This window comes from Pleuronectes platessa, chromosome 17, assembly GCF_947347685.1.
Source record: "Pleuronectes platessa chromosome 17, fPlePla1.1, whole genome shotgun sequence".
NCBI lineage: Eukaryota > Metazoa > Chordata > Actinopteri > Pleuronectiformes > Pleuronectidae > Pleuronectes > Pleuronectes platessa.
This window is the reverse complement of record NC_070642.1, coordinates 16,647,737-16,675,699: the sequence shown is the minus strand read 5'-3', so window position 1 is coordinate 16,675,699 and position 27,963 is coordinate 16,647,737. Positions and strand designations below refer to the sequence as shown.

The following is a 27,963-nucleotide window of genomic DNA, read 5'->3' as shown; positions in this document are numbered from 1 at the left end:
ACCCCCCACCCCCTGCACCACGCCTGCACCACATTGGCCACTCTCCTCCTCTTTAACCTCCACCAAACCCTCCCCCCCTTCCCTCCAGCCGCCCAGACACCACCTTCCTGTGGTTCCTGAGCCCGCTGAAAGCCATCCGCTACCTGGTGTGCAACCGCTACAAGTGGCTGATCATCAAGATCGTGCTGGCCCTGCTGCTGCTCATCATGCTGGGCCTCTTCCTCTACAGCATGCCGGGCTACCTTGTCAAGAAGCTGCTGGGGGCGTGAGAGGGCTGCTGGGAGGACAGGGAGGGCGGGTGGCGGGCCGGATGGGGCGAGGAATGAGGGTGGTGGTGGTGGTGGGTGGGGGGGGCACAGAGGGAGTACGAGGAGCTTCTCTCAGTCTCAGAAAAAAAGGCACTCTGGTCGTCCTGTCTATTATTTGCTCCTCTGATCCACTCTGAAGACTACGCCCCCTCCTGGACGTCACGAGAAGCGCTCACACTCTCACCATTTCGGCGGCGGCATAACGCTTCAGCATCTCCACCTCCATCTTTGAACTGACCACGGCGCAGTCACATGACACAAATTAACCCCTGATCTGACCAGAAACTTCCTGTTTTCAACGTCACCTGACAAAGAATGTTCCTTTATCTATTTATACAGCTTTCAATTTAGTTATTTACCTATTTATTTATTAAGCTGAATCCGAGTGTTGGGTTCGTGGTCAGGCAAATGCATGGACGTACATTACAAGTGATGCTGTAACATCTCCCATTACCGCTCCAGTTTCGGCTATTGATATAGGTTAATAGGGAACAAGTATTTATTGTTAACACTTTGCTTTGAGTGCCAGTATTTAGTCTTTATGAGAACTATATAAACATTTGATAAACAGTTTACACGTTATAATGTAGTTTAAGTTAAAAATGTACATTTCTCTTGTAAAGACATATTTTATCTGTTTTATTATGTCGTCAACGTCCACTCATGTTTGCACACAAACACTTAAATCTACATTATACTGTTATAGACTAATAATGTTTAGATTAAACTTATAAATGCTAAATGTGGGCGCTGAAACAAAGTCTTGATGTTTTTTTTTAAAACTATAATAATAGCTCTTGCAGTCTTTGCACACTTCAAAAATAATAATGAAGAAACACAAAATAAAGATGTCTATTTTCCTAATGAAGTTCAACGAGACACGGAACAAGATGAAAAACTAATAACGAAGCGATGAGTGAGCTTTCTACCTGGTTTAGTTCAACTGTTGATATTGAAGCACTTGCATCAAAGCAATTAAGCAAACTTTGGTCGAACGGCTTTTGCAAATAATTTGAAGAACAATTTCTTTAATTCCATTTAACACGTGGACTGTACAAGCAGAGTTCAGCCGATTCTCCCAGAATGCCCTGTGCTTTGTAATATAAAAATCCTCACAGGACAATCCGACAAATTTAAAGCAAATCAAATGCAACAAATACTTCGGGGTTTCTACCTAAATGTAGAAGTACACTGTTTGTCGACGTGCATGCATCATTGTTATAACCGACCAGAGGTCATGTGTGTTGCAATGGCTCGTCACTCCAGCCTGACACAAACCAATCACCACCTCTACTGTGTAACAAACTTCAGATAAGGTAAAGATGGAAATATGATCAAAGTGCACTTGAGTGGGAAAGTGGCTCAGGGTTGACTCTGGAAACTCCGGCCCTGTCTACGTGTGAGATGATATTGTTTGCAGTGTCTGTTAATCCCATTTAAAAATGTTTTGCCTGTGCTTGACTTCGTTTGTTTTGCAGTCTCTGTTTGTGATTCTGTGTTCCACCGATACAGAGTAATCGGTTGCACTAAACTTGCCTGTTTTTACGATGAATTTTGTGTAATGTATGATATAGCTGTTCAAAGGTGTGCGTAATTTATTTTTTGTCTGTTTTAACATTTGAAATAAACTGGATTCCAAGGACAACTGGTTTGAGAAAAAGTTTTTCATATTTGACACTTCAAATGACAGTTTCGCTGCTTTCAACAGCATGTTCTTTTGTTTTTTTCATCTTAATTAATCATCATTTGACGTTTCAACATCTGTCAGTATTTTATTTCACCCATTTCCCCTATTTCAGTGTCCTTTCTAGATTTCATTGATTCGTGTGTTCTCTGGTCGTGTTTGGATTTGCCGCTTCATGTCTTTGAGTCTCTGTGCAGTCGTCCCAGTGGCAGCGTGGTGTGGCTGCTGAGTCCCATGAGAAGTGTGTTCATCGTGGTGTGGAGGAGCTGCAGGCTGCCCTGTGTGGGGCTCCTGGCCGCCCTGCTGGCTCTGCTCTGCTTCTCTCTGCCCTCGGAGCTCACAAACTCTTCAACGCTGCTGGATGACACTGTCCTGACACACACACACACACACACACACACACAATTGGTCGCTGTATGTTTCTGTACTAATTCATTCGCTTTGTCTCACAGGATTTCTTATATGCAACACAATTTATACTCCAGGGCTGCAAGCACAACAATATTTAATAGGAGTTTTTTCTTCTTTATTTTAAACATACTCTTTTTACAAATACTGATGAGTTCATGCACATGTTCATAGAAACTCCTGGTGAACCTGCATTTCTGACCTACAAGAGAATACAATGCAATCAGATGGATGATGCTTCAAAGGTCTACTTCAAAGGATATTTAAAATCTTTCAATCTGTTGATTATTTTTTCAATCAATTATTGGGTCTTTTAATATAAGAAATATAAATATATAAAAATGACGATAACAGGGTCCTAGCTTTCAGTTGATGTTTTCTTATCGTTTGTTTTGGTCACAAACCAGAAGATTTAATCAGCTTGTATCATCAAATCAGACCTAAACAGTTTGGATGTTATTATGATTGATGTTCTGTTGATCAGCTAATCAATTAATGAAATCCTGTCAGCTTCAAAACATACTGTCATGACAGGAAACTGCACTGTTACCTACATTACATTACACTACACTGCTGTTATGGGCTTCTTTACTGTTACGCTGGAAGGTTGTGAATCTTTGCCCTCATTGTGTATCTAAAAAACAAAAACACACACGTACTCATAAGCTGAGGGATTGTTGCAGCAGCAGCCGCAGCTCCGTGTTCTCCTGCTCCAGACTCTCTTTCTCAATGTCAAGCTCAGAAATCTCCGTGAGGACCACCCTGGATGGACGGATGAAGAACAAAAAGTCTGAGCACTGATTGAGGTTTGTCTTCTGCCTGCCTGTGTGTGTGTGTGTGTGTGTGTGTGTGTGTGTGTGAGAGAGAGAGAGAGAGAGAGAGTGTGTGTGTTACTCACAGATGCTGCTGTAGCGACTCCTCTGCCGCCTCCCAGAGTCTGACTTTGTCCTCAGTGATGATGTTGCTCAAACTTTCCCAGTAAACTCTGTCCGCTGAACTGTCCCTGAGTTCTGTTTGCAGAACACTGGACTGTGATTGGTCTGAGTTCTCCCTTGGAACACACAGGGAATCGTCACATATTAATAAACAACCGTCTTAACTATGAATCAAACACACAGTCTGGATAACAACCATAGTGTTGTCTCTATTTGCTTGAAGACGCAGAGTTATTCAATGCTCATAAAGAAGTGGTGTGTGTGTGTGTGTGTCTGTGTGTGTGTGTGTGTGTTTGTGTGTGTGTGTGTCTGTGTGTGTAGTACCTGGATCCCTTGTGCTGCTGGAGGAAACCTTTAAGAGCTATCAGGACTTGGTTAGGATTGATGATGAGCGCCTCCTCCTGGTCACTGGAAGCACTCAGCTCACCACTAACATCCTGCAGGCACGAAGGACACAAATTGTAACTGTTAAATAGATTTTTTCAGACTCAACACCATTGTTTGGACAAGCACCTCCTCAATGGAATCGATCGGCTGCACCGCTCACCTCGCTCTGCTCCTGTCTGTACTTTAAGAGGAAATGAGCCAACTTGGGGAAATCCTTATCAGCGAGGCCCAAGGCCTGAAAGAGAGAAACAACATGTCAGGTCGTTCAGGATTTCACCCCCCCCCGTGTCCAGGGGACGTGCTGATGGCGAGTTCATGTGGGGGGTCAGCAGAAAGATAACTGGACATGGACTCACATAGAGGGAGGAGCCCAACTTCATAGCCATCTGTACGTCCTCCTCCAGGGGACTCAGCAGCATCAGGAGACTCTCCTGAATCAGACCCTGGCACAGGAGGAAGAGAAACTTGTGGTTGTGATGTTGTACTTTCATATTATTGTCAAGAGTGAGATTGGAAGATTAAAACCACTCACTCTTTTTTTTTTACATTCCAGTTCTGATCTCATTTAACTGACGGACAGAAAGTAGATGAGCGGATTTCCCAAAATGTCCAATTATTTGTTGAATATAATTTTAGCTTACAACAGACCAATCCTCTCCTGTTATCGCTCACCGTTGCATCACACAGCAGGTGGCTCACTGCCACCAGCGTCTCCTCCTCCAGCCCTGCATCGCTCCCTTCCTGGTCCCCGGCCGTGGTCTCAGCCTCCGAGCTCGCCCCGTCCGATGTGTCCTCCGCCCCCCCGCTGCACTGTAAGGCCTGCTGGGTTTGAGCCAGCTGGGGGTGCAGGTCTGTGTTGGTTTGTTGCTTAGGCCGGATGGACCCGGGGAGCTCTCTGAAGGGCAACACAGGTTGATCCCAGGCTAGGCCCAGATGCTTCACACAGATCTCCGAATCGATGGCCAAAGCCTTTTCCACTAGTAGGGTCACCTCCGCTTCAACCATGCGCCACATCTCCTTAAACCTCCCGGCATCAGCGACTGCAAAGTGTCTGTGTGAGAGGTGGAGGTGGAGAGAAAAGTTTCAGGTAAAAGAGAAGCAGGCGATCGTACCACATGTCGACGTTCCAGGATGATTCAGACTCACTTGATTTTCTTCTGCACTCGTTCGTGCTGCTCGAGGATGCGCTTGTAGTCTTTTTTCAAATGATGGCTTGTGTCACGTAAGTACTTCGCCTGATTCGAGAACTTGGTGACCAGTTTTTTTATCTCCATCTGCAGACTGATACACAAAGCCGTCAATAGAAACCCAGAGGGAATCGAATCTTAACTTAAACTGTTACCTCAGCCATGGAGCTTCTGTTTGTTTGTTTGTTTTTTTGATGTTTGTTAAAACTATAAAAATTCCACCGTAGATCTGGACAAAGGGGCAGATCTACAACTTTTCTTGTCAACATTGAGAGATATGGCATGTTTTTAAGATTTTAACATATGTATGAATGTGTAACTTGGTGCAGCTTGATGAGGACTGTTGGGCCTTGGCGGATGTATGCGTTCAACGTGTGTGCGTGTATTTGTGTGAGAACATCTGCTTTACCTGCTGATCCTTTCATACATCTGGCTCAGGTTGAAATTGTGTACATCTACGTTATTCTTTTGCTTTATTTGTTGGAGATTCATGAGCATGGTGGAGGCCTTCATCTTCTGATTCTCTACATCCAGAGCCTGCAGAGCCATGAATGGGACGCGAGGGGAAACAGTTAATGGTGAAACATTTCAAAGTGAAATCAGAGGCACTACCACTGCTGCATTTTCAATTTAAAGGAGGGAGGGATAGGTGACTTCACCACTAGATGTCCCTACATTTTCCACACTGAACCTTTAAGACACTTGGGTCCATCTTGATGTTTGTGCAAACCTGAAAATTAGCATCCTGCTCTATCTTGATGATGCTCTCCTTGTCCATATTGTCCAACATCAGATGGTGAATTTTGGTTTCATACTCTCCCACTTTCTCCTTCCTCTGCTCCAGCCTCTCAAGCTGAAACAGGTTAGTTTCCATTAGATACAAAATTGAGATTTGTAAGACATAAGATATGCTGTGTGTGTGTGTGTGTGTGTGTGTTTGAGTGTGTGAGTGTGTGTGCGTGTGCGTGTGCATGTGCGTGTGTGTTATCCTGACCTCTTGGTCCCAGAGTTCCTTCATGTGGTTTTCCCACTCAGACTTGTCTTTTGTGACTAAAACTTCAATTTCCTGCAGACAAAATCTCTGTCGACAACAACAACAAAAACAACAGTTAGAAAGTCTAGTTACACTTGCATGGTAACCCAATAACACAAAGCTGATGGGACTGACATTAGTTTTGCAGGTATTCGATCACGAAGGATAATTAAATATCTGTAGTGGTGATGGTGAGTTAAGGGATCTGTAAAGCGATAGCGATTCATCCTGAGGGGAACATGAGAGCCTGACAGATTTCATGCGAAGGCAATCAATATCGCCGAGACATTTTTAGTGTGGTGCTAGAGGAAAACTTGATGGATCACTGGAACCAGATCTGGTCCTTTACCTCAACCCCGGACATCTCCTCCCTGTAGGCTTCGGTCAGGGTTTTGATCTGGTCCTCCATCCTCTCCTTCATCAGGTCCAGCTCCTCTGCCATTCTCCTCAAGTCCTTCACAAAGCGATCGTCTGAAACCTTCAGCTCCTGTTCAGGTGACATATGGAAAGTGGTCAGGTTCAAAGAGGGCAAACAACACCAGAACGTACGACTCCTTCATATTTTTATGGACAGACAGACAGAGTTACCTTTTGCAGGTCGTTTATGAGTTTATCCTTGTCTTCTAATACAAGAGTGCATATATTCTGCTGGGTGTTCAGAGCTTCCTGCAGCTCCTGTGGGATCACCTTCTCCTTCATTGACGACAACGCTTCAAAAATCTCCTCAGCTTTATTCTGACTGGACCTCGCATTATCTTCCAGCAACTCCAGTCTGAGCCAGGAAGAAAAAACCCAGTAAATCGTTGAGATATTGATTTAAAGGGGCAGTGTGTAGACTTTAGGAAAACTCACCGTCCTCTTCAAAACGTGAGAGAGAGACTGTGGTAGCCTTTATTTTTCATAAAAACTCAAAAGTTGTTTAGTTTGTCCAGTCTAGGCTACTGTTAAAAAACATGGCAGCCTCCATAGAGAGGACCCAATCCAGATGTAAATATAACGTATTTGAATATAAAGGGCCCATTCCAGGTTTAACTTCTGCCTATACCACTTTCACCTGAATCTTACACACTGGACCTTTAAGACATTAAACGTAAAATCTTCCCGGAGAAATTACCTCCTTTGGCGAGCTTCTTGCAGCTCCTTCCTTCTCGTTGACTCTCTGGCATCAGCAGCAGTTTGGATGTTGGTCACTGCTGCTGTTAAATCTCTCTGCATGCTGATCATCCTCTGAGTACTCATCTACCAAACAGAAAAAAGAGGGCCATTTCTATTCGAGCTGTGGCAAAGCTGATTCCTCTAAATGCGAGTGCAAGTCAGCAAAAAACTACAGGTGCCTTTATTGCGATGTGCCTTTGATGTAAAACTGTTTATATGCTGCTTGCCTGTGATGAAATCAGCAACATAAACAAACAGATCAATTATTCTTGTTGCACAGAACAGTAACACGCAGGTAAACATTCATAAGCTACGTATAAGTCTCAGAGAATAATTCGTAAACAGCTGTCAGTTGCCCCCAAGCAGCAGAGTCAACTGACAGCTGACTCAAATCGTGGCAGCTGAAGGTTCAAAATGCTAACTGGCTGTTTTTAAACATAGATTTAAAAAAAAAAAATAGATAAAAACCGCAAGGGAATTCATTTGTATGCATCCATTCAACTGGTAAGTGCTCCTTTAAGTATTCTGTGTTCAATATTTTGCTCTGCTGACCAAAAAAATGTCACACACATTATTGTAATCATACAAGAGCACTCAGAAACATCAACTCCAAATATCATGCATAGGTTTTAAAACACAATATCTCCAACCAACCAACACAAGAAAAAGGAACTGGGGTGAAAACAAAAGCTCCTTGGTGGAGGTAATGACGTCTGAGCCACGCTCGTACACTGTTGAGCAGTTTTAATCAATACAATCTCAATTGATTTCATCATGGTCACACAGTAAAAAGTGCAACGTTAGTAATACTTGCCTCTGAAATTGAGGAATTCATTGTTTTGGAGCTGGAAGCTTCGTCCATCTTTGATATGAGGCCTGAGCCCTGAACGCAGCAGTTTGTGTGTTTACGTGTTGCTCTGGCGACACATGTAAATGAGGGACGAGTGCTGCCTTCAATTGCAGCTCGGAAATTCCACAGTCATTGCAGTAAAAAAACGACTTGTCATGATCAAAGACTTTAAAACTACAAAATATGTACTTTACAACAGCAGCTATGGTTTGGATGTTATGTTCTAAATCCCGAATACCATCTATTTGTTTACTTTACTACGATAAAAACAAATATAGGGAATGAGACACAGGGGGGGAATATCTTAAAACTATATATTTAAACTATATGTCATTGTGATCAGTTTTAACACATTATTATCATTATTATTTATGGTTTTTATTCAGCATAAAAATAGGTGCGGAGAAACCGTAGGGATAGACCAAGGCAGGGCAGAGGGGCTGATATCACAGTGTATTATCATAGCCTGGTGCTGACATCTAGTGGCAACTATGAATGTCTCGAACCCTCTGGGTAACTGTTACAGGGTTTCGAGTTACAAGTTTTGCAAATAAAATCCATTATTCACATATGATGATAAAAAAAGGCAAAAATATACAAACACCTGATACCACTACCATTACCATTACTTTTACTGCTGCTACTTCTCACTACTACTACGACTACTACTAAAACATTATAATAATATCTCTTATTATAATGGTTATTATTATATGTCTGTGAAGATTCTCAGTCAGTTAATGAAATCGTGTACAACTTTTTTATACTTAATTTTTTATATATATATATATATATATATATATATATATATTTATTTATTTATTTGGAAATTAATCCGTTGCCATGACAACAAAAACAATCAGTTTTACTTTAGAGCCAAAAGATGGTGACATGTTTCTGAACTGTCTCTTAATGTAATTTTCAGTCACTGACTTTAGGTGGCACTACTGCCTCGTTATCAGAACACTGCCCTGGTTCCACCGACTTAACGTCAGTGAAATGTGGCATTTCAGAGCCGTTTTAAACACGTGCAGATTTATGTATGTGCTGATCAAAAGCAGAAATCTAAGGACCCACGTGCACAGAAGCTGGACTTTGTTATTCAAGCACGCTCTTCAAAACAAATGATAAATGTCTTCTCAAGCTGATGGCAAGACAGGCACACAAACAAACCCACACATGGGTCAGATGTTCCTGCCCTGAAGAGTGCCCCCCCACTCACACACCTTTCCGGCCTGTTGTGAGCCTCAATCCCGGCCTCATGCCCCCAGGGAGGGGGGGGGGGGGGGGGGGGGGCACGTCGCTCTTTTGGCCTCAAGTGGCCTCGGGATGCAAGTCAGGCAGCGAAGGTTTCTGACATATGATCCAGCATCTGTGATGTCACCAACAGCTGACTTGTCATAAGACCTTTGTGAGAGGGGGGAAGTGGAGGGATGAATGAGGAGAGGGCCTTATTTGCTACAGAGCCATAGCTGGAACGCTGAGTGCTTCTGCATCAAGCTGCCCAGATTACAAACTGAATGACTGCCATTAGAGAGTGATTCTATAATCTATCATAATACCATAAGCCAGGGATTGACAGACTTTGACCCCACTCACAGGTGTATAATAAGCCCCATTCACTCTGCATATGCTCTGTGCAAGAGGGTGCATGCGTGTGTGTGTGTGTGTGTGTGTGTGTGTGTGTGTGTGTGTGTGTGTGTGTGTGTGTGTATGTGTGTATGTGTGTCTGCTAATTCCCGGGGGCATATGTTTACTCCTCGTTCAACAAAGCATCACATTCATCGCTCCGGGGTTGAGAGGTGCAGAATCTAAGCCTGACCTTCAGCCAGTTAACTAACTGACAGCTTAGAGTGTTGCTGGTGTTGCTTGTGGGGGGTTGCGTAACAACTTTAAGTCCTAACTAACAGTTTCTTAATATTGCCACAGCCAAAGAGATATTAGCCGCTTGGTATCTGGGGGGAGATGCACTACGAGGGGAATACAGAGGAGCGGAGGAGGAGCGCAGAGGGCAGCAGGGAAATTCAAAGGCATTCAGGCGGCAGGAAGGCCGTGACCTTGTCAAAGAACAGCAAAACAGTCATTTAACAAGAATGAGTTTTCACTAAATGAAAAACGGAAGGGCAGATTCAGAAACAACATCAAGAGCCTCCCCCCTACTCCTCCATCAAAATGAAATGTACCGAACTCAAGGTAACAAGTGCAGGGACAAGTGTGTTTTGCCGTCTGCTGGACCATTTATTGCCAACAGGCCTTCTTTTTTTTTTTGTTCCAACATATTACCTCTAACTCCTCTGCTGCACGATTATTTGCCAAACACAGATGCAGATATGCAGAGAGACAAAGACCATTGCAGGGCGGGTGGGATGGAAAAAAAACTCCATTCATATGTTGCTTAAACGCTGTAGCACATAAAATGATCTGAAGGCCACTTATCGGCTTTCAATCCTCATTTCTTCATCACAGAAGGTCAGAGGAAAAGGTTTGTATCATGATTTGAACCCTGCAAACATCAACAAGCCTCGGTTCAGCCTCATGCTGCAACATTCCTGCCTTATTCCCTCCTGAGCTCTATAGAAGTCAACCAACAAGTTCACACATTATAACGACCCAGAGCTCAGGGGAAAAGAATGAAGGATTGAGTCAGGTTGAGGTCTGGATTGGTGTTCAGTTTTTTGATGAACGATGATTTGGTAGCCACAGTGAGTTTATCAAACAGCTGCTCTGAGGTTTACAGGCGAATCGTTGATCACTGTTCTTTCTTTCTAGGAATTAATGAATATAAAGTCATAGTTTTCTGGCATGGCCTCCTGCAGAAGCCACAAAAATCTCAACCCCCAGTTCTGTATTAAGAACCTTCATGGCACATGATAGAATTCACGTGTTTATTTTATACAAATTGACTAATGTTGAAAATCGGTTTTTGCATTTTACTTCAGTGAATGTAAATTAACACAGATATTTGCTAATATATGAGGGGATTAAATGGGAAAGTACACGTAATTAAATCTACTTAGAGTAAAGTACTGATCAGATAATCAAGTAGAGTAATGAAGTAAATGTACTTTGTTACATCCCACCACTGTCTGTGTTTGATGCACTATACCTCGAAACGCTTTCTTTGTTGGTCGATGTCAACAATTATGGAAAAGCTTGATTTCACTTCTATTATGGAGTCACAGTCTGTCACTGTCCGTTCTCATGACTCCATCATTGTTTTCAAACAGAAACTTAAACAGTCTTTAACACTTCAATGGGCGAGCAGTCGAGATCCGGTTATGAGTCAATTTAAAAGTCTTATTAAATTCTTCCACATAAACTGTCACAGAATTACTCTCTCGGTGGTTTTCATCAAAGCTCTTTGTGAATGGATTAGGTGCACAATCATTTTGGAGGGCATTGGGCCACGATTACTGGTGGATTGTATTATTTCTTTTTCAGTGAGACGGTAAATCAGCCTCCATTAATGCAGTTTATCATAAACTGATGTGACAAAACACACACTGACTGAAATGTAGCCCGTATACGATTACTGTTAGCTCTGTTGTTCAAGTGTTGCACACTCAACATCTTATTTAAGCAAACAAAGCGCGTCTCATCCTCCGTCTCTCTTTTCCACACGGAGGATAAAGACCCCAAAACATTCTGATAACCACCTCTGTCTCCCAAGGTGAAGTATGAGGGAGCAAATATTTGTAAATTCAGCCCGAGAACACTTGAACATCCCAAAAATACTGTGTTGTTTTTTCCAGCTGTGGGTCAACAACTTCAGGTCAAAGACACAAATCCCTGGTGGGCTACCTTCAGCACAAGGTTCTATCAGGCTCCAAGAATATTTATCCAAAGATGTGAATGTGTCCTGCAATTTATGAGCTATGTGCCAAAGGGTTACAAAATAAGGTCTAGGTAGGTAGGTATAGGTAAGTAGGAAGGTAGGTAGACAGGAAGGTTGGTAGGTATGTAGGTAGGAAGGTAGGTAGGTAGGTAGGTGGGTAGGAAGGTAAGTAGGTAGGTAGGTAGTCAGGAAGATAGGTAGGTAGGTAGGTAGGTAGGTAGGTAGGTAAGTAGGAAGGTAGGTAGGTAGGTAGGTAGGTAGGTAGGTAGGTAGGTAGGTAGTTAGGTAGGTAAGTAGGAAGGTAGGTAGGTAAGTAGGTAGGTAGGTAGGTAGGTAGGTAGGTAGGAATGTAGGAAGGTAGGTAGGAAGGCAGTTAGGTAGGTAGGTAGGTAGGTAGTCAGGTAGGTAGGTAGGTAGGTAGGTAGGTAGGTAGGTAGGTAGGTAGGTAGGTAAGTAGGAAGGTAGGTAGGTAGGTAAGTAGGAAGGTAGGTAGGTAAGTAGGTAAGTAGGTAGGTAGGTAGGTAAGTAGGTAAGTAGGTAGGTAGGTAGGTAGTTAGGTAGGTAGGTAGGTAGGTAGGTAGGAATGTAGGTAGGTAAATAGGAAGGCAGTTAGATAGGTAGGTAGGTAGGTAGGTAGGTAGGTAGGTAGGTAGTCAGGAAGGTAGGTAGGTAGGTAGGTAGGTAGGTAGGTAGGTAGGTAGGTTGGTTGGTAAGTAGGAAGGTAGGTAGGTAGGTAGTCAGTCAGGAAGGTAGGTATCTAGGTAGGTAGGTAGTTATTCAGGAAGGTAGGGAGGTAGGTAGGTAAGTTGGAAGGTAAGTAGGTGGTTAGGAAGGTAGGTAGGTAGCGAGGTAGGTCCATCTCTCTTTTCCACAAGGAGGATAAAGACCCCAAAACATTCTGATAACCACCTCTGTCTCCCAAGGTGAAGTATGAGGGAGCAAAGATTTGTAAATTCAGCCCGTGAACACTCGAACATCCCAAAAATACTGTGTTGTTTTTTCCAGCTGTGGGTCAACAACTTCAGGTCAAAGACACAAATCCCTAGTGGGCTACCTTCAGCACAAGGTTCTATCAGGCTCCAAGAATATTTATCCAAAGATGTGAATGTGTCCTGCAATTTATGAGCTATGTGCCAAAGGGTTACAAAATAAGGTCTAGGTAGGTAAGTATAGGTAAGTAGGAAGGTAGGTAGACAGGAAGGTTGGTAGGTATGTAGGTAGGAAGGTAAGTAGGAAGGTAGGTAGGTAGGTAGGTAGGTAGGAAGGTAGGTAGGTAGGGAAGTAGGAAGGTAGGTAGGTAAGTAGGTAGGTAGGTAGGTAGGTAGGTAGGTAGGTAGGAAGGAAGGCAGTTAGGTAGGTAGTCAGGAAGGTAGGTAGGTAGGTAGGTAGGTAGGTAGGTAGGTAGGTAGGTAGGTAGGTAGGTAGGTAGGTAAGTAGGAAGGTAGGTAGGTAGGTAGTCAGTCAGGAAGGTAGGTAGGTATCTAGGTAGGTAGGTAGGTAGTCAGGAAGGTGGGGAGGTAGGTAGGTAAGTTGGAAGGTAAGTAGGTGGTTAGGAAGGTAGGTAGGTAGGGAGGTAGGTCCGTCTCTCTTTTCCACAAGGAGGATAAAGACCCCAAAACATTCTGATAACCACCTCTGTCTCCCAAGGTGAAGTATGAGGGAGCAAAGATTTGTAAATTCAGCCCGTGAACACTCGAACATCCCAAAAATACTGTGTTGTTTTTTCCAGCTGTGGGTCAACAACTTCAGGTCAAAGACACAAATCCCTAGTGGACTACCTTCAGCACAAGGTTCTATCAGGCTCCAAGAATATTTATCCAAAGATGTGAATGTGTCCTGCAATTTATGAGCTATGTGCCAAAGGGTTACAAAATAAGGTCTAGGTAGGTAGGTATAGGTAAGTAGGAAGGTAGGTAGACAGGAAGGTTGGTAGGTATGTAGGTAGGAAGGTAAGTAGGAAGGTAGGTAGGTAGGTAGGTAGGAAGGTAGGTAGGTAGGGAAGTAGGAAGGTAGGTAGGTAAGTAGGTAGGTAGGTAGGTAGGTAGGTAGGTAGGTAGGTAGATAGGTAGGAAGGCAGTTAGGTAGGTAGGAAGGTAGGAAGGTAGGTAGGTAGGTAGGTAGGTAGGTAGGTAGGTAGGTAGGAAGGAAGGTAGTCAGGAAGGTAGGTAGGTAGGTAGGTATGTAGGTAGGTAAGTAGGAAGGTAGGTAGGTAGGTAGTCAGTCAGGAAGGTAGGTATCTAGGTAGGTAGGTAGTTGGTCAGGAAGGTAGGGAGGTAGGTAGGTAAGTTGGAAGGTAAGTAGGTGGTTAGGAAGGTAGGTAGGTAGGTAGGGAGGTAGGTAGGTAAGTTGGAAGGTAAGTTGGTGGTTAGGAAGGTAGGTAGGTAGGGAGGTAGGTAGGCAGAGATTTTAATTTATATTTCACTATTAACTACATCCACTGATTCCTGTACAAGTACCCTACAGCTTTTACACCAGCCTTCTCCATCAAGTGGAGGCCTTCAGTTCATTATCGCCAGGACTTTTCCTTCCTTTCTTGACTTTCAGCCTCGCTTAAGGACCCGGTGTGCCTCAGGAAAGCAACAAGGCTTAACGGGAATCAGAGCCATCATTCCTGAGCTCCGGGCCGGGCCTCGTCGCACACGAGAGCCGCCCAACACACTTCCACTGTGTCAGAGCGCAAACGACGAAAAGCCTGTGTCTTTAGCCGCTCCGCTGGCCGCAACCGGATCATATGACACGGCAGATCCGTAAATGCTCTTAGACCTGCTGATGGCTGCGCTCCATAAGACCAAAAAGCCAAAGGAGTTTAACGGATGTGTTGCTGCGATTATTCGGCCAAGTATCCTTATCCCACATTTAGATTAGCTCCTAATGACGGAGGAAAAGCCTCGGTTGCAAGAAACACAAGGCCACGTAACCTGAGAACAAGGGCCAGGCCTGTGTGAGGAAACAGCTTTCACCAGCTCGCACACTGCAGCGTGGACTCATTAGTCATCATGTACCTGCAGCCTCACTTACACTGCTGCTGCTGGGTCCTCATGGCGGTGGACACAACAGTTGTTCCTTTAAGTATCCTAAAGCTACAACAATAGGGTATGTAACACACATGCATAAAAGAGAGTTATCAGCAGATTGAACCTAAAAGATCGCAAGTATCATCATATGATGGTGAGTGAATATACACTCTAATAATCCTACATTATTGTTCCAGATGCAACTAGAAGGGTATTCAGTAGAGTACATATCTGCCCAGGCCCAACTGTCCCCTTCTGAAACCACATTTAAAATCACACACACTCATAAATATCATCTGCAGCAATCGTGAAAATGCTGAAAAATACTCTGTCTCCCAATGTTAAACAAAGTGTGTGTGTGTGTGTGTGTGGGGGGGGGGGGGTCCTGTTTTCCTAACCCATACAAAATCCTTTCATCAAATTCTGTGGTAATGCATACAGTCGTTTTTGTGCAATCTTTTTTTTAACAAACAAACAAAAGAACATGAAATCATAAACTCTTGGTGTAGGTAAGTAGAATGGCCCTATAGAGCACATAACCCCATCAAGGCCCAACAGTCAAATTCGGGTAAACCTCGAGTAAAACACTCTATAGCGCAATGTTTAAAATGCTGTTAAAAAAACAAACAAGCCAACCGACAAAACAAAAAGGAACAGGGGTGAAAACATAAGCTCCTTGGTGGAGGTAATAACATGTAAGCAGCATCTTAAAGTGGAAGCTTGACATAGAGTTCATACACTGTTTAATTGTGTTAGTCAATAAAATCTCTAGCGATTATAATCAAATGTGTTTGGAGGAACTTATTTATCTGAAAAGCCGAGAGTAGCTCTATCAATAATGTCATGAAGTAAAAAGTGCAATACTACTTGCCATATAAGCAAATAATAATGTACTTGAGTAAATATACTTAATTACTCTCCATGACTGATAATCAGCAGCGCACAGGTTCTGGTTAAATCACAGCACATGCAACTGTTAATGCTTATGACATACAAATATTTGGGCAAATGCATTTACAATAAGGGTTTCTTCACAGCCAATGCATTTTTTTTTAATAGGCACACTCATCAACTCAACACTCGTATCTCAACATATCTCATAGCAGAGACTCTGCTGCCATGTGCAGTCACAAACCCTTAACAAATTAAGTTAAACATCAGTGGGAAATGACAACAAAGCACATTAAAAGCTTTATGAAACCACCAAAAAACCACGCTGCCCGGAAAACAGGTAACATCCCAGTCAGAGTGCTCTTACATTATGTGCGCTACGTCTTTATTTACCCCCCCCCCATCCACCCTCCCGGCTCATGTGCACCCCTCTTCTTACGGCAGATACATGTCACCGCTAATGGACATCAAGTGCTTCCTTTTCACCGCTCTCTTCTGGACATATATTAGTGACAGAAAAACCCATTTCTCAACCAAACCCATAAATAGAGCACGTGCACACATTAGCTCAACACACACACACACACACACACACACACACACACACACACACACACACACACACACACACACACACACACACACACACACACACACACACACACACACACACACACACACACACACACACACACACACACACACACACACACACACACACACACACACACACACACACACAGTTCAGGCCGCTCACTTTCTCACAACATCTTTCTGACAGCACATTCTGCTCATGGAAATGCAAAAATACAAGTTTAAACGTGACAAACTTCACAAAACAAAGCTGATTATTAACTCTGGCATTAAGAGGCAGACTCGGACACAGCGTGTGGACGGTTTCTAAATTTTTGTCATCTTATTTATATCTGAGAAAATGCGCATGTTTCTGTTTTTTTGCTTTCCAACATAATCTAATACATATGAAGTCAATAGTTTAGTCCATTTCGTGCAATAAAATAAATCCAGTGCATTTCACTTGTAAGTTTTGGTATCACAGCCCCCCCCCCCCCCCGCCCCCCGAAGACAACAGGAAAGCTGCGGTCGAGGGCTCTGCGTCCGTCGAGCCTCAAGCACGAGAAGTCAAATCTCCTCCTGGGAGTGTAGCTCTTGATAAAAGGAATGCTGTCAATCATCTCAGGGCATCTCTCCTGCTCAGCTGCTCAGCTCTGCTTGTCCTGAATGTTCATCAAGCTGGAGTACGACTTCGCTCTTTTGGCTGTAAAGAGAAAACTCACATTAGTATCAACGTCTTCGGCAGAAATGATCTCAAGTGCCATTTGTGGAGTTTATATTTATTTTGAGATAGTGTAGTTAATAGTGTTTAAACTAGAGCCTGATTAATATGGAGTTTCTGGGGTGGATCCCAATACTGATATTTGTGAGAAAGAAATATACAGGTTGATATATATATTGTCATTAAACCCTTATGATAAAGGAATGAAAATGAGTCTATAAACAACTATAAATCAAAATAAAACACTAATACAATCCCATATGTAGATATTGAATAAGCAAATTGATAAAAGTGTATTTATGTGAAATAAAAGTTGTAATAAAAGGTGAATATCGGCACACATTTACGCCGATACCGACATGCCTGTTAAAGACAAATTTGATAAATTAAGATAAGTGTGTCATGCTCTAAAACTAAAAAAGTGTTTGATAAAACAAGCAATCGGGGGTCTTTCACTATTTGAGTGTAAATCTGTACGAGTGGGTTCTTGCACGAGGCTCAGTGTGTACTTGACCATCCCGAGCCGTTTGGTTGTGCACTCAGCAGTAACCCTCTCCACCCGCGGCATAAAAAAAGATCTCTGATCCTTCAAGGCACCAGCCATCCACCAGCAGAGAAAATAACACTGCAGCCTCGTCTGTGGTCCAGAGGTCTGCAGGGACTTTTCTTTAGAGCCACCTCACACAACCCCACCTCCTTCCTCCTCCATCGCGGCCCAACTCCAGTATCGCAGTCGGGCAATCCCCCACCCCCACCCCCACGAAAGACCTCGAACTCTTGAAAACCCCGTCAAAAAATCTCCCTGCGTGTGACAATGGGCGAATTAAGCTGGTTACTCACGGTGTATGAGCTTGCGTTTCTTTTGTTCCGAGTGAAGGAAGCTGCTCAAGTAGAAGATGATGGGCAGAAATAGCATGAAGCAGGACACAGCGATGACAGGCACCGTCTCCTCGCGGGGCAAGGAACAATTGAAATTCTTACTCCACAGTTTGCGTGTCCCATTCATCTGAAAAGAGGCAGAGTGCCAAACGCAACATAAACTTCATTTCTGGTGACTGCAATTACACGACTGTGTTACTATTAATTCTACACTCTGGGGTCTCTGTTCCCAAATGTTTACTGGATCCAGGGGCATGTGGTTTAGGGGGTTTACTGCTGGATCCTCTTATTGACAAGTTTTCTTTACTTCTTTGGTGATTCCGTGTTAATGGTCAAATTTCCGAGTAAGATAAATAAAGATCTTCCACCTTCTTCATGCATCAGTAAAATAAAAATCATTAAGACATTGTAAAAGTAAACTAAAGCAAGAAAGACTAAATCTTATAAGTTTGGTAAAAAACAATCTTTAGCAACTTAAGTAGAAAAAACAAGATTTACAAATGCGTACAATGATTTGTGATTAATAAACACACAAATACCAGGCAATTTGTGCACTTGTGAAAAAGTTTTAAAATGCACTCAGCGCACAAACCGAATATATATTGATATTTTACGCACAGATTTTTTACTCGAACCTGACAGATGTCATCATGTTCACTTTAAATAGCTTCCTGTGTATTTGGGACATTGTTTGTGTTTATTTACAGGTTGTTAAATGCGTGAGCAAGGATCGCCTGGTACGCACGGATCAGCTTAGACGTGCGTGTGGACTTTTGAAACTCTGCATGCTATGTTTTCGTGGGAAAATTGGGACATCTGGGCTTTAGTTGAATTGTACACATTTGTAAATCTTATTTCCCATTTTCTCTCCAGTCTCCTTCCGTGTTTACAGATTCCTCTAGGGGGTGCAGCTTCCTCTCTTCCCATCTCAAGGAGCAAAATCTCTGCAACATACCGCGTCTTCTATGTCGATACACAGAGTCAGATTCTTCTCCATTCCGCTGTAGAGCTCGTTCATGGCCACGTATGTGTTCTTACAGTTTGTGCACAGCTCTGTGTGATTCCCCTGTGAAGACACATGGAGAAAAGGTCCTTGTGGTTAACTCCTGAACATGAGCTCACAACCCACACAGGCCGATCCTATGCACCTAATGTGGGACCTACCTGTTGATACTTCTGAAAACAGGCGTTAGTCTGGTTGAGGATTGCCATGAAGTACAGCGTGTCATTCGTCAGGCTCTGGAATCCTGCAGTGATACAGCCTGCACAACAGGAAATACACACCATCAGCAGTTTGGTCTATTTATTCAATGAATGTGTGAAAATGAAATCAGATCCATGGTTGCGTCGTCTGGAGCTTCTGCATGCAGCAAAATGGGGACAAAGATACAAACTACAGCTAAAACAATCAGAAGATGAATCTAGATCTAAATTTAGAAAGTTATTTATTTGGGAATTTTTAAATGTTCGTGTTTCTCAATTTTGAGGATCCATTGATTTTCTTTGTCTTACGTCATAGCAATCAGTATGTTATGGGGTGATGAAGTAATGGCAAGATAAAATTAGCTACTCAATGGTATCACCTTGCACTAACATAAGATTTCGTGGGCATTTTTCCTTATTTTGTGAATTTTTTTTGACTTAGCGAATAAATGCTGAATATAAAAAATAAAGAAAACAATCACAAGGGTAATCGTTACTAAGAAATGATTTCTTGCGGCCCTGAGACAAACCAAATATACTTAGTAACACGTGTTATCTCTGCAACATTCAGCAGCGTGTCCACGCTCACTCTGATTAAACCCTCACTGAATGCTGCCTCTACTTAACCCTGCACTCTGACCTCTGTGGTCAAATGCATACCTAATGTGTGTGTGAGTCAGGGGTTCAAGAAGAGGGACAAGTCCCGCATGACACACATAAAGTACAAAAACTGACATTAACAGATACAAAAATGCCTAAAAAAAAGAGCTTAAACTTACGCTCGCAGCTGGATTCACCCCACAGGTCCTTCAGGTTGCTGTAGAGCTGATAAACCAGCATCAGCCGGTCACTGCGCAGAAGAGTGTCGCCGCAGCTCTCGTTACCAGGACCCATCTGAGGCCGGGACACACAACCACAACTCAATCACCTTCATCTATCTTAAGCAGAGGTTAGGTTATAAATGTGCTATTACCATTTACATTTTATATATTTCATCAAAGAACACAATTATAAATTAGTTTGGTTGTCAACCCGCCAACAAACCAAACAAAGAAGAAGAAAGGTTCACAGTGTACGATTTAGGGGAAAGGAATGTATTGGCAGAAATTCTATATAATTATCCTGGTGGTGTTTTCTCTAGTGTGTTTCATTTCAATTGTACGAGTTGTTGTGTTCTTTGTCGTAGAATGGACCATTTATGTCTAAGTACTTTATATTAACATCAGGAGCGCGTCCTCTATATGGAGGCAGCCATGTTTTTACAGTAGCCCAGACTGGACAAACAAACCAAGTTTTGAGGCTCTCTGTCTTGTTTGGAAGCGGAGGGGAGGTGAGGGGTGTTCAGCTGCAACATGCAACTTTAGATAAGATAAGATAAACCTTTCTAAGTCCCACGATGGGGAAATTTGCTACAGCAGAATATTGATATCCTAGCGGACATTTAGGCTAAAACATGGTTTCAATTAAACCGTTTCTAGTCGAATTCGAGTGTCTGGGTTTACAGAAAACTTGGACGACACCACAGGGGCAGTTTGGAGGGATTGTATGTTTTTTACGTTTGTAGAATCTGTCGCCATTTAGTTGAATTGTATTGGTGTACCCCTGAACCCCCCCCCCGATCGCCATAGTGGTGAGTAGTAGTGAGTGATTTATCATATTTGGGTGAACTATCCCTTTAAGTGTAAGGAATATTCAAAATATAGACAAATAAGGATGGAATACAAACTAATATATAAAGTTTAAAAACTAGAACAAATTTGTATAACTTCACCGCTAGGTGTCGCTAAACTCTACACACTGAGCCTTTAATGGACTGTCATCACTGGTGGAAAACACCGTTTACAGGAAGTCACAGGAAAAGTCACGTTTCCTCATCATCAGTCAGAACTCGTGACTGGTGAGACATCAGCGAGGCCTGTTGTAAACCACGCACACACAAACACACACACGAACCTGGTTCGAGGAGATGTTGTTGTAGATTTCCCTCAGGCTGCCATAGCTGGAGTAACAGTTCTGACACACTCGGACGGGTCGAGACGCCGGAACCAGGCAGTTCACGTAGGTGTCGTAGCGCCGGCCGAAGATGAGCAGCATCTCGCTGCAGTAGGCGCTGATCTCCAGGTCCTCCGGGAACGACGCGAGCAGACCCAGGGAGCCCGGCGCACCGGGCTTGAACACCGGGGAGCTGTGGAGGGCGGGTCGGTCCGCTGGTTCCACGGCGGTGAGGTTCACTGTGTCCCCGAACACGAGGGAGTGGACGTGTAACAGCAGCAGAACACAAAACGAGCAGCTTCTGTAAAGCGACATGTCTGAAAACACATCTGATCCTCTTCTCTAAACAAGGCGCCACTTCCTGGTTCGGTCCCAGCGAGATCATGTGACTGCGCGGAGTCTCGCGAGATCTCACTACGGGAATCAGAGCAATGGAAGTCAGAGCACTATACTATACTATACTATACTATACTATACTATACTATACTATATGTAGTAGCGTATTTCATATACACTTGCTTTACTCTTATTTTAGGAGCCTGTTTAAACAGACTGCATTTGTACTATCTCTCTTAATGTATTGGTTTGACTTTTGCCCCTTTTACTGGGAAACATACATCATCATCATCATCTTCATCATCATCATCATGTTGCCTAAACGTTAATAACCCTTATGAAATAATATTTGAGTGGCTGAGTTATCTCAACTTCCCGCAGAATCAAATCACGACTATATATTAATAGGTTTAAGGAAAATAAATGTTAACCCTCACTAACTGCTCAAATTCACAGAAATCAATCAGTCACTTATCTCACTCTAGGACTATACTCTTACAATAACAAATAAGCTTTAATATTTAATATATTCTACTGATTACTTTGACTATAACATGGTGTTTTAAGTCCCTCTCCAAGGAAAGTCTTTATATAAGATAAATATCATAAGATAATGCCGATCTATCTATCTATACGATAATAATGATAATAACATATATCAGCTTTTTGCCTTTATATTCTGTAAACCAGGTGGACATACAGCGGCACAGAGGGTTTAGGTTGTAATCATTTCTTCTTTCTGGGAGCCACATTTGAAAAATAATAAAGGAATGGGGGGGGGAACATCTGAACAATTAGGTGAACTTTGGTCAGACGAAGAAGAGTTAATGAGCGGCTGCTGGTGCCATGTGCACTGAGAGCAGCATTAACGGCCACAATCCATATTTAGCCCGGCGCTCGGGCTGTGTGCACGGATCAGAATAGGCCTCTAATGCCGTGCACATTCTCCCCCGCTCATTTTCATTAGGCCCTGATGACTGCGTAATTGATGCGGCCTGCGAGTTATCAAGAGCCACTAATTTCACATTAACGACCATTGACTGCAGCCGCTTGATTCGAGGGGGTTTCTGACAATATTCACAATCAGGACCGGAGCCCAGATCATTTACCTTGACTCTGTGATTATTTCCCTGCACGTGAGCAGAGAACGCACAGTGCAAAACTGTCTGATGTCAAAATCCCTGTAAATATAAAGATGAGGAGACTAAGAGGAGCACACACACACACACACACACACACAATGTAAATAGCATCAAATTATTCTTGTCTTTTGTCATATGATTGTAATAATATACTATAGATAGATAGATAGATAGATAGATAGAAGGATAGATAGATAGATAGATAGATAGATAGATAGATAGATAGATAGATAGATAGATAGATAGATAGATAGATAGATGGATAGATGGATAGATAGATAAATAGATAGATAGATAGATAGATAGATGGATAGATGGATAGATGGATGGATGGATGGATGGATGGATGGATAGATAGATAGATAGATAACACAAACTATTTATTGACGTTTGTAATAAACTTGTAAATAAATATGATGTATAAATATGTTACTATCATTGTTTTGTATGCGTCATAAAACCTATAGTCCCGTAGGTGAGTCTCAGTCTGCACTGATCACATTATTCATAGAGCTTTAGATGTCTTTTCCTCTGCCAGGCTAATCAGCATCAGAGCAGCACTGGGCTCAGTGAAATCGGCATATCATTACCAGCCTGTTTGAGATGACCGTTATTGTCAGATGGCAGAAAAATGCCTTCATTAGCATGTGATGGATGGAGAAAACCAAGGGGACAAAAAAAAATCACTAATTAGGCCCATAAATTAAACGATGGTGGAGATGAGAGCTCTTCAGGAGTGATGATGGCAAGACTCAGTCCGAGGATCCACTCATGATTTGGAGCACGATATGTATGAAGAAGACAGGAAGCATTAGCTTTTACATCTGATGATCTGGGATTAAGAAGACCAAAGATTAAAAAGGCCTACTTCGGTAAAAATACATAAGAGATACTTCCCCCAGCCCCAACAGCCCCCTTATGAAACCACATTGAATTGACTTACACCAGGTTTTGATCTGAACCAAATTGCATAAATATCAGTCGGGTAAACTTGTTCATCAAGATCCATGAATTGAATGTTAAAAATCACCCTATTTCTTAATGTTAAAGAAAGCGAAATATAAATCCTGGATCCGCACCAGCATTTTGTGGTCATGCTCCACCCCCTCCACACAATTGAATGGCAATCTGTGAAGTACTTTTTGTGTAATCCTACCGATAAGAAAAACATATGCAGGCAAAGACAAATTCTCCTTTCCAGAGATAATTTGCAACAAAATGCGTGTCTGTCAATCTCAAGATGTATAAAATACACAGAAGTGGCCTATTATCGACTAATTCAGGATTAGACTTTTAATGTAATGTATGATGTGTCTTTGTGTGAGCACAGTGTAAAAATCCAGTTGCAGCATATTGAGGTGAAGCTAGTTCAAACTACTTGTTTAAACTACTACAATTACTTAGACTGGGTGTAGTGAATTCAGTCGGTCCCATTAGAAACAATTTGAAGAAAACCATCTGGATCATTAAGAGCTGGAACTTCTAATAAGTCACAGATTGGTTAAACATTACAAGGGTTTCAGTTGATTCATAGATCAACTGAGTAGCTGTGCAATAAAAGCTAGGCTATAGTATTTCTTCAGAGGCCAGAACATTGAAGCACAAGGACCTAAAAAATATATTTAGGTGCACAACCTCATTGTCTGAAGTTTTAGCTCCGCACATGTGAGCTGTGCTATCTTAAGATCTGGCATCTGAGAGGTCGAGGTGTGATCGGCCCATGTGTCCTCTCCTTGTGAGTGTCTCAGAAGAGAGAAATCACAAAGGGGTTAACTCAAACCAGTTCAGTCTTAAACTTGGCTCTTGGCGTGGGGAGAGAAAATAGCTGTAAAGTTATGCAGAAGTTATTCTTCATCCTTCGGGCCGTCCCTAATCCACCAAAAACCTCATTCTTTCATCGGAGAACTGTGCCTCCTTTCTTGTTCCCCCCTCTCTATACAACATAAAGTCAGACTGCATTTAATGGTTATGTCGGGATGGGAGAGGGGCTTTCTTCTTCCCCCTTTCTCCAGAATATTGCCCTTTTCGTCGTGTGAGTCTCTCAACCCGCGGGGACCCCCATATTCTTCCCTCCAGCGTCTGACTCGAATCACAAACTAACCCCGATTTTCACAACTTCGCTGGGAATCGCGGGGAGTGATAATAGAGATTTCGCTTTCATTTTATACGCTTGACTTGGTTATTGTTGCTTTTCTCCTCTCCCGTGATTCTCCCCTTTTCCAGGGATTAGCCCTGACTTCGCCCGCTATACTGGCCACCGAAGGGCCCCTGAGCCCCGGAATGACAATTGACGCAGATCAAGGCAAGCCTATTCTGCGCCTTTTGAAAGAAAGGGACAGAACTGAGCCGGGTTTAAATGAAGGGCTTTTAATGGGAGCATCGGACGGTCCCCACTGATTAGTCGCTAACATTTCAGATTTCAGGTTGTAGGTTTTTTGTTGGATATAAAAATGTCATATATATTTTTTAAATAAGACAAGATGGTGAATACCCATTTTATGTTTAATGGTCGTCCAAACTAGATTAATGACAAATTGCAAACCAGCAGCAGATGTTTATGATCCCCCTGTGGAATTTAGGGACACATCATCAATTGTGAACCCGTCAGAGTTAGCTATCTATATGGTTTTAACACTGGCTTTGTACATTTCTATCGTTGGAATTTATTCTGAGTGAAGTGTTTTGCCTTCCCGGCTTTAGGTTTGTCTTTCTCTAAATTCTATTTTACATCCTCAGTCATGGATGTGCACAGCAGGGCTAAAGTTTCCTGGCCAACTACCTGTTTGCTCTCTTTGCCTGATTTGTGCCTCTGGAGAAAATATGTATTATTGTTATTGTAGCTGCATAAATAAGTGCTAAAGTTTGACCAATTAAAATTGCGATGTCGTCCATTTATTACAGATTTTTTTTTTTTTTTAAAGGAAGCAAAGCGAAGCCTTAAACCCCATATCATGTGACACTTTTTTTGCTTTACATGGTGTATGCAATTTAGTTTTCTATATTGTGGTTTCCAATCCAGACACAGAATCATATCGCTGCTTGACCAGTTTACAGGAAACTCGTTGTACTTTGATCTGCTTGTTTGATGGCATCTACAATTTGGAGTCAAAGACAGGTTCAATTGATCAATCATGACATTATAGATTCCCTCTATAAATGATTTAAAATCCAGTGCAACCCCAGTCTGGCCAATCAGGAGTCCTGGCCTCTCTCGGCATCACACAGCTGCAGCCTCCATCTTGAAGGGATGGTTTCCCACAGGTTAAACCGATGAAGATACAGTGCCTTGCATAAGTATTCACCCCCTTTGGACTTTTCTACATTTTGTCATGGTATAACCACAGATTAAAATTAATTTCATCGTGAGTTTATGTAATGGACCAACACAAAATAGTGCATCATTTGGAAGTGGGGGGAAATATTACATGGATTTCACAATTATTTACAAATAAAAATCTGAAAAGTGTTGAGTGCATATGTATTCACCCCCTTTACTGTGAAACCCCTAACAAAGATCTGGTGCGACCAATTGCATTCACAAGTCACATTTGCAAGTCACATAATTAGTAAATAGGGTCCACCTGTCTGCAATTTAATCTCAGTATAAATACACCTGTTCTGTGACGGACTCAGAGTTTGTTGGAGATCATTACTGAACAAACAGCATCATGAAGACCAAGGAGCTCACCAAACAGGTCAGGGATAAAGTTGTGGAGAAATATGAAGCAGGGTTAGGTTATAAAAAAATATCCAGAGCTTTGAACATCTCTCTGAGCACCATAAAATCCATCATAAGAAAATGGAAAGAATATGGCACAACCGCAAACCTACCAAGAGGAGGCCGTCCGCCCAAACTGAAGAGTCGGACAAGGAGAAAATTAATCAGAGAAGCAACCAGGAGGCCCATGGTTACTCTGGAGGAGTTGCAGAGATCCACAGCTGAGGTGGGAGAATCTGTCCACAGGACAACTATTAGTCGTCTACTTCACAAATCTGGCCTTTATGGAAGAGTGGCAAGAAGAAAGCCATTGTTGAAAGGGATCCATAAAAAATCCTGTTTGGAGTTTGCCAGAAGCCATGTGGGAGACACAGCAAACATGTGGAAGAAGGTGCTCTGGTCAGATGAGACCAAAATTGAACTTTTTGGCCTCAATGCAAAATGCTATGTGTGGCGAAAACCCAACACTGCCCATCACCCTGAGCCCACCATCCCAACAGTGAAACATGGTGGTGGTAGCATCATGCTGTGGGGATGCTTCTCTTCAGCAGGTACAGGGAAACTGGTCAGAATAGAGGGAAAGATGGATGGAGCCAAATACAGGGAAATCCTTGAAGAAAATCTGATGCAGTCTGCAAAAGACTTGAGACTGGGGCAGAGGTTCATCTTCCAGCAGGACAATGACCCTAAACATACAGCCAGAGCTACAAAGGAATGGTTTGGATTAAAGAATGTTAATGTCTTAAAATGGCCCAGTCAAAGCCCAGACCTCAATCCAATAGAGAATCTATGGCAAGACTTGAAGATTGCGGTTCACAGACGGTCTCCATCCAATCTGACTGAGCTTCATCTTTTTTGCCAAGAAGAATGGACAAACCTTTCCATCTCTAGATGTGCAAAGCTGGTAGAGACATACCCCAAAAGACTTGCAGCTGTAATTGCAGTGAAAGGGGGTTCTACCAAGTATTGACACAGGGGGGTGAATACTTATGCACCCAACAGATGTCAACTTTTTTGTTCTCATTATTGTTTGTGTCACAATAAAATTTATTTTGCACCTCCAAAGTACTATGCATGTTTTGTTGATCAAACGGGAAAAAGTTTATTTAAGTCTATTTGAATTCCAGTTAGTAACAGTACATAATGGGAAAAAGTCCAAGGGGGGTGAATACTTATGCAAGGCACTGTAAATGCACATGTAGATCACTAGGACTGCATGAGGAAGATGATGGTTGGAGTAGAACTGGAGAAGATGGTCGAAGCTGCTGATCATGTCAAGAGTGACAAGTGGACAGTGATGATAAGTATGATACGTCTTAAAATGATGATGATGAAGATGAAGAAAATGATGACAATGATTATCCGGATATTATGTTGAGAATCACAGTGATGGTGGCTAGAGCAGAGATGCAGAGATGATGAAGACATTGATAGTGTGATGGCAGTGTTGATGCTGATGATGAGGAAGATCAGGAAAATACAGTAGAGAAATCAGGGCACAGCAGATCTGACCATAGAGTTGCAGATGAAAGGGACAGAGTAGATACAGTTTATTTGAAATATAGACGTAGACTCAGAGGTATGCCCGACAAATAGTTATTCGAAGATTTGCGTTTAAAAATATTCTACTTTTTACGCTGCATCTGGACGGATGTATCTTCTTTTCAGGTTTGGATACACAAAATTTCCTAAAGGTGAACTCAGTGGTTTCC

At 42.5% G+C, this 27,963-nt stretch overlaps 3 protein-coding genes across 3 annotated transcripts in view; 1 reads left to right on the top strand and 2 right to left on the bottom strand.

The window, feature by feature from the left end:
* Positions 1 to 277, top strand: part of otofa (otoferlin a) — a 63,969-nt gene extending 63,692 nt beyond the window's left edge. Inside the window, exon 46 of the mRNA XM_053445545.1 lies at positions 89 to 277. Coding sequence (XP_053301520.1) covers positions 89 to 269 — 181 coding nt within the window. The 3' untranslated portion in view covers positions 270 to 277. The remainder of the gene's footprint in view (positions 1 to 88) is intronic.
* A 2,142-nt stretch (positions 278 to 2,419) lies between these two features.
* drc1 (dynein regulatory complex subunit 1 homolog (Chlamydomonas)) lies at positions 2,420 to 8,010 on the bottom strand. The gene is made up of 14 exons (XM_053445895.1): positions 7,912 to 8,010; positions 7,057 to 7,181; positions 6,531 to 6,714; positions 6,292 to 6,429; positions 5,904 to 5,990; positions 5,640 to 5,762; positions 5,319 to 5,446; positions 4,869 to 5,003; positions 4,395 to 4,773; positions 4,079 to 4,165; positions 3,883 to 3,957; positions 3,660 to 3,772; positions 3,299 to 3,451; positions 2,420 to 3,162 (listed from the first exon to the last, which is right to left on the bottom strand). The coding sequence occupies exons 1-14, from the start codon at positions 7,957 to 7,959 to the stop codon at positions 3,060 to 3,062; spliced, it is 1,878 nt and encodes a 625-aa protein (XP_053301870.1). The 5' UTR covers positions 7,960 to 8,010; the 3' UTR covers positions 2,420 to 3,059.
* An 8,726-nt stretch (positions 8,011 to 16,736) lies between these two features.
* On the bottom strand, positions 16,737 to 21,438 carry ostm1 (osteoclastogenesis associated transmembrane protein 1). Its single transcript, XM_053445544.1, has 6 exons — positions 21,017 to 21,438; positions 19,843 to 19,957; positions 19,025 to 19,122; positions 18,816 to 18,926; positions 17,822 to 17,987; positions 16,737 to 16,963 (listed from the first exon to the last, which is right to left on the bottom strand). The coding sequence occupies exons 1-6, from the start codon at positions 21,368 to 21,370 to the stop codon at positions 16,908 to 16,910; spliced, it is 900 nt and encodes a 299-aa protein (XP_053301519.1). The 5' UTR covers positions 21,371 to 21,438; the 3' UTR covers positions 16,737 to 16,907.
* Between the last annotated feature and the right edge of the window lie 6,525 nt (positions 21,439 to 27,963).

Coding starts and splice junctions, on each gene's coding strand:
- drc1 (XM_053445895.1), bottom strand. CDS start 7,959: ATGGACGAAGCTTCCAGCTCCAAAACAATGAATTCCTCAATTTCAGAG. Junction 5,991..6,291: donor AGGAGATGTCCGGGGTTGAG/GTAAAGGACCAG, acceptor TGTTGTCGACAG/AGATTTTGTCTGCAGGAAAT. Junction 5,763..5,903: donor AGGAACTCTGGGACCAAGAG/GTCAGGATAACA, acceptor AACCTGTTTCAG/CTTGAGAGGCTGGAGCAGAG.
- ostm1 (XM_053445544.1), bottom strand. CDS start 21,370: ATGTCGCTTTACAGAAGCTGCTCGTTTTGTGTTCTGCTGCTGTTACAC. Junction 19,958..21,016: donor ACAACATCTCCTCGAACCAG/GTTCGTGTGTGT, acceptor TCCCGGCCTCAG/ATGGGTCCTGGTAACGAGAG. Junction 17,988..18,815: donor GTATCGACATAGAAGACGCG/GTATGTTGCAGA, acceptor GCCTCTTTTCAG/ATGAATGGGACACGCAAACT.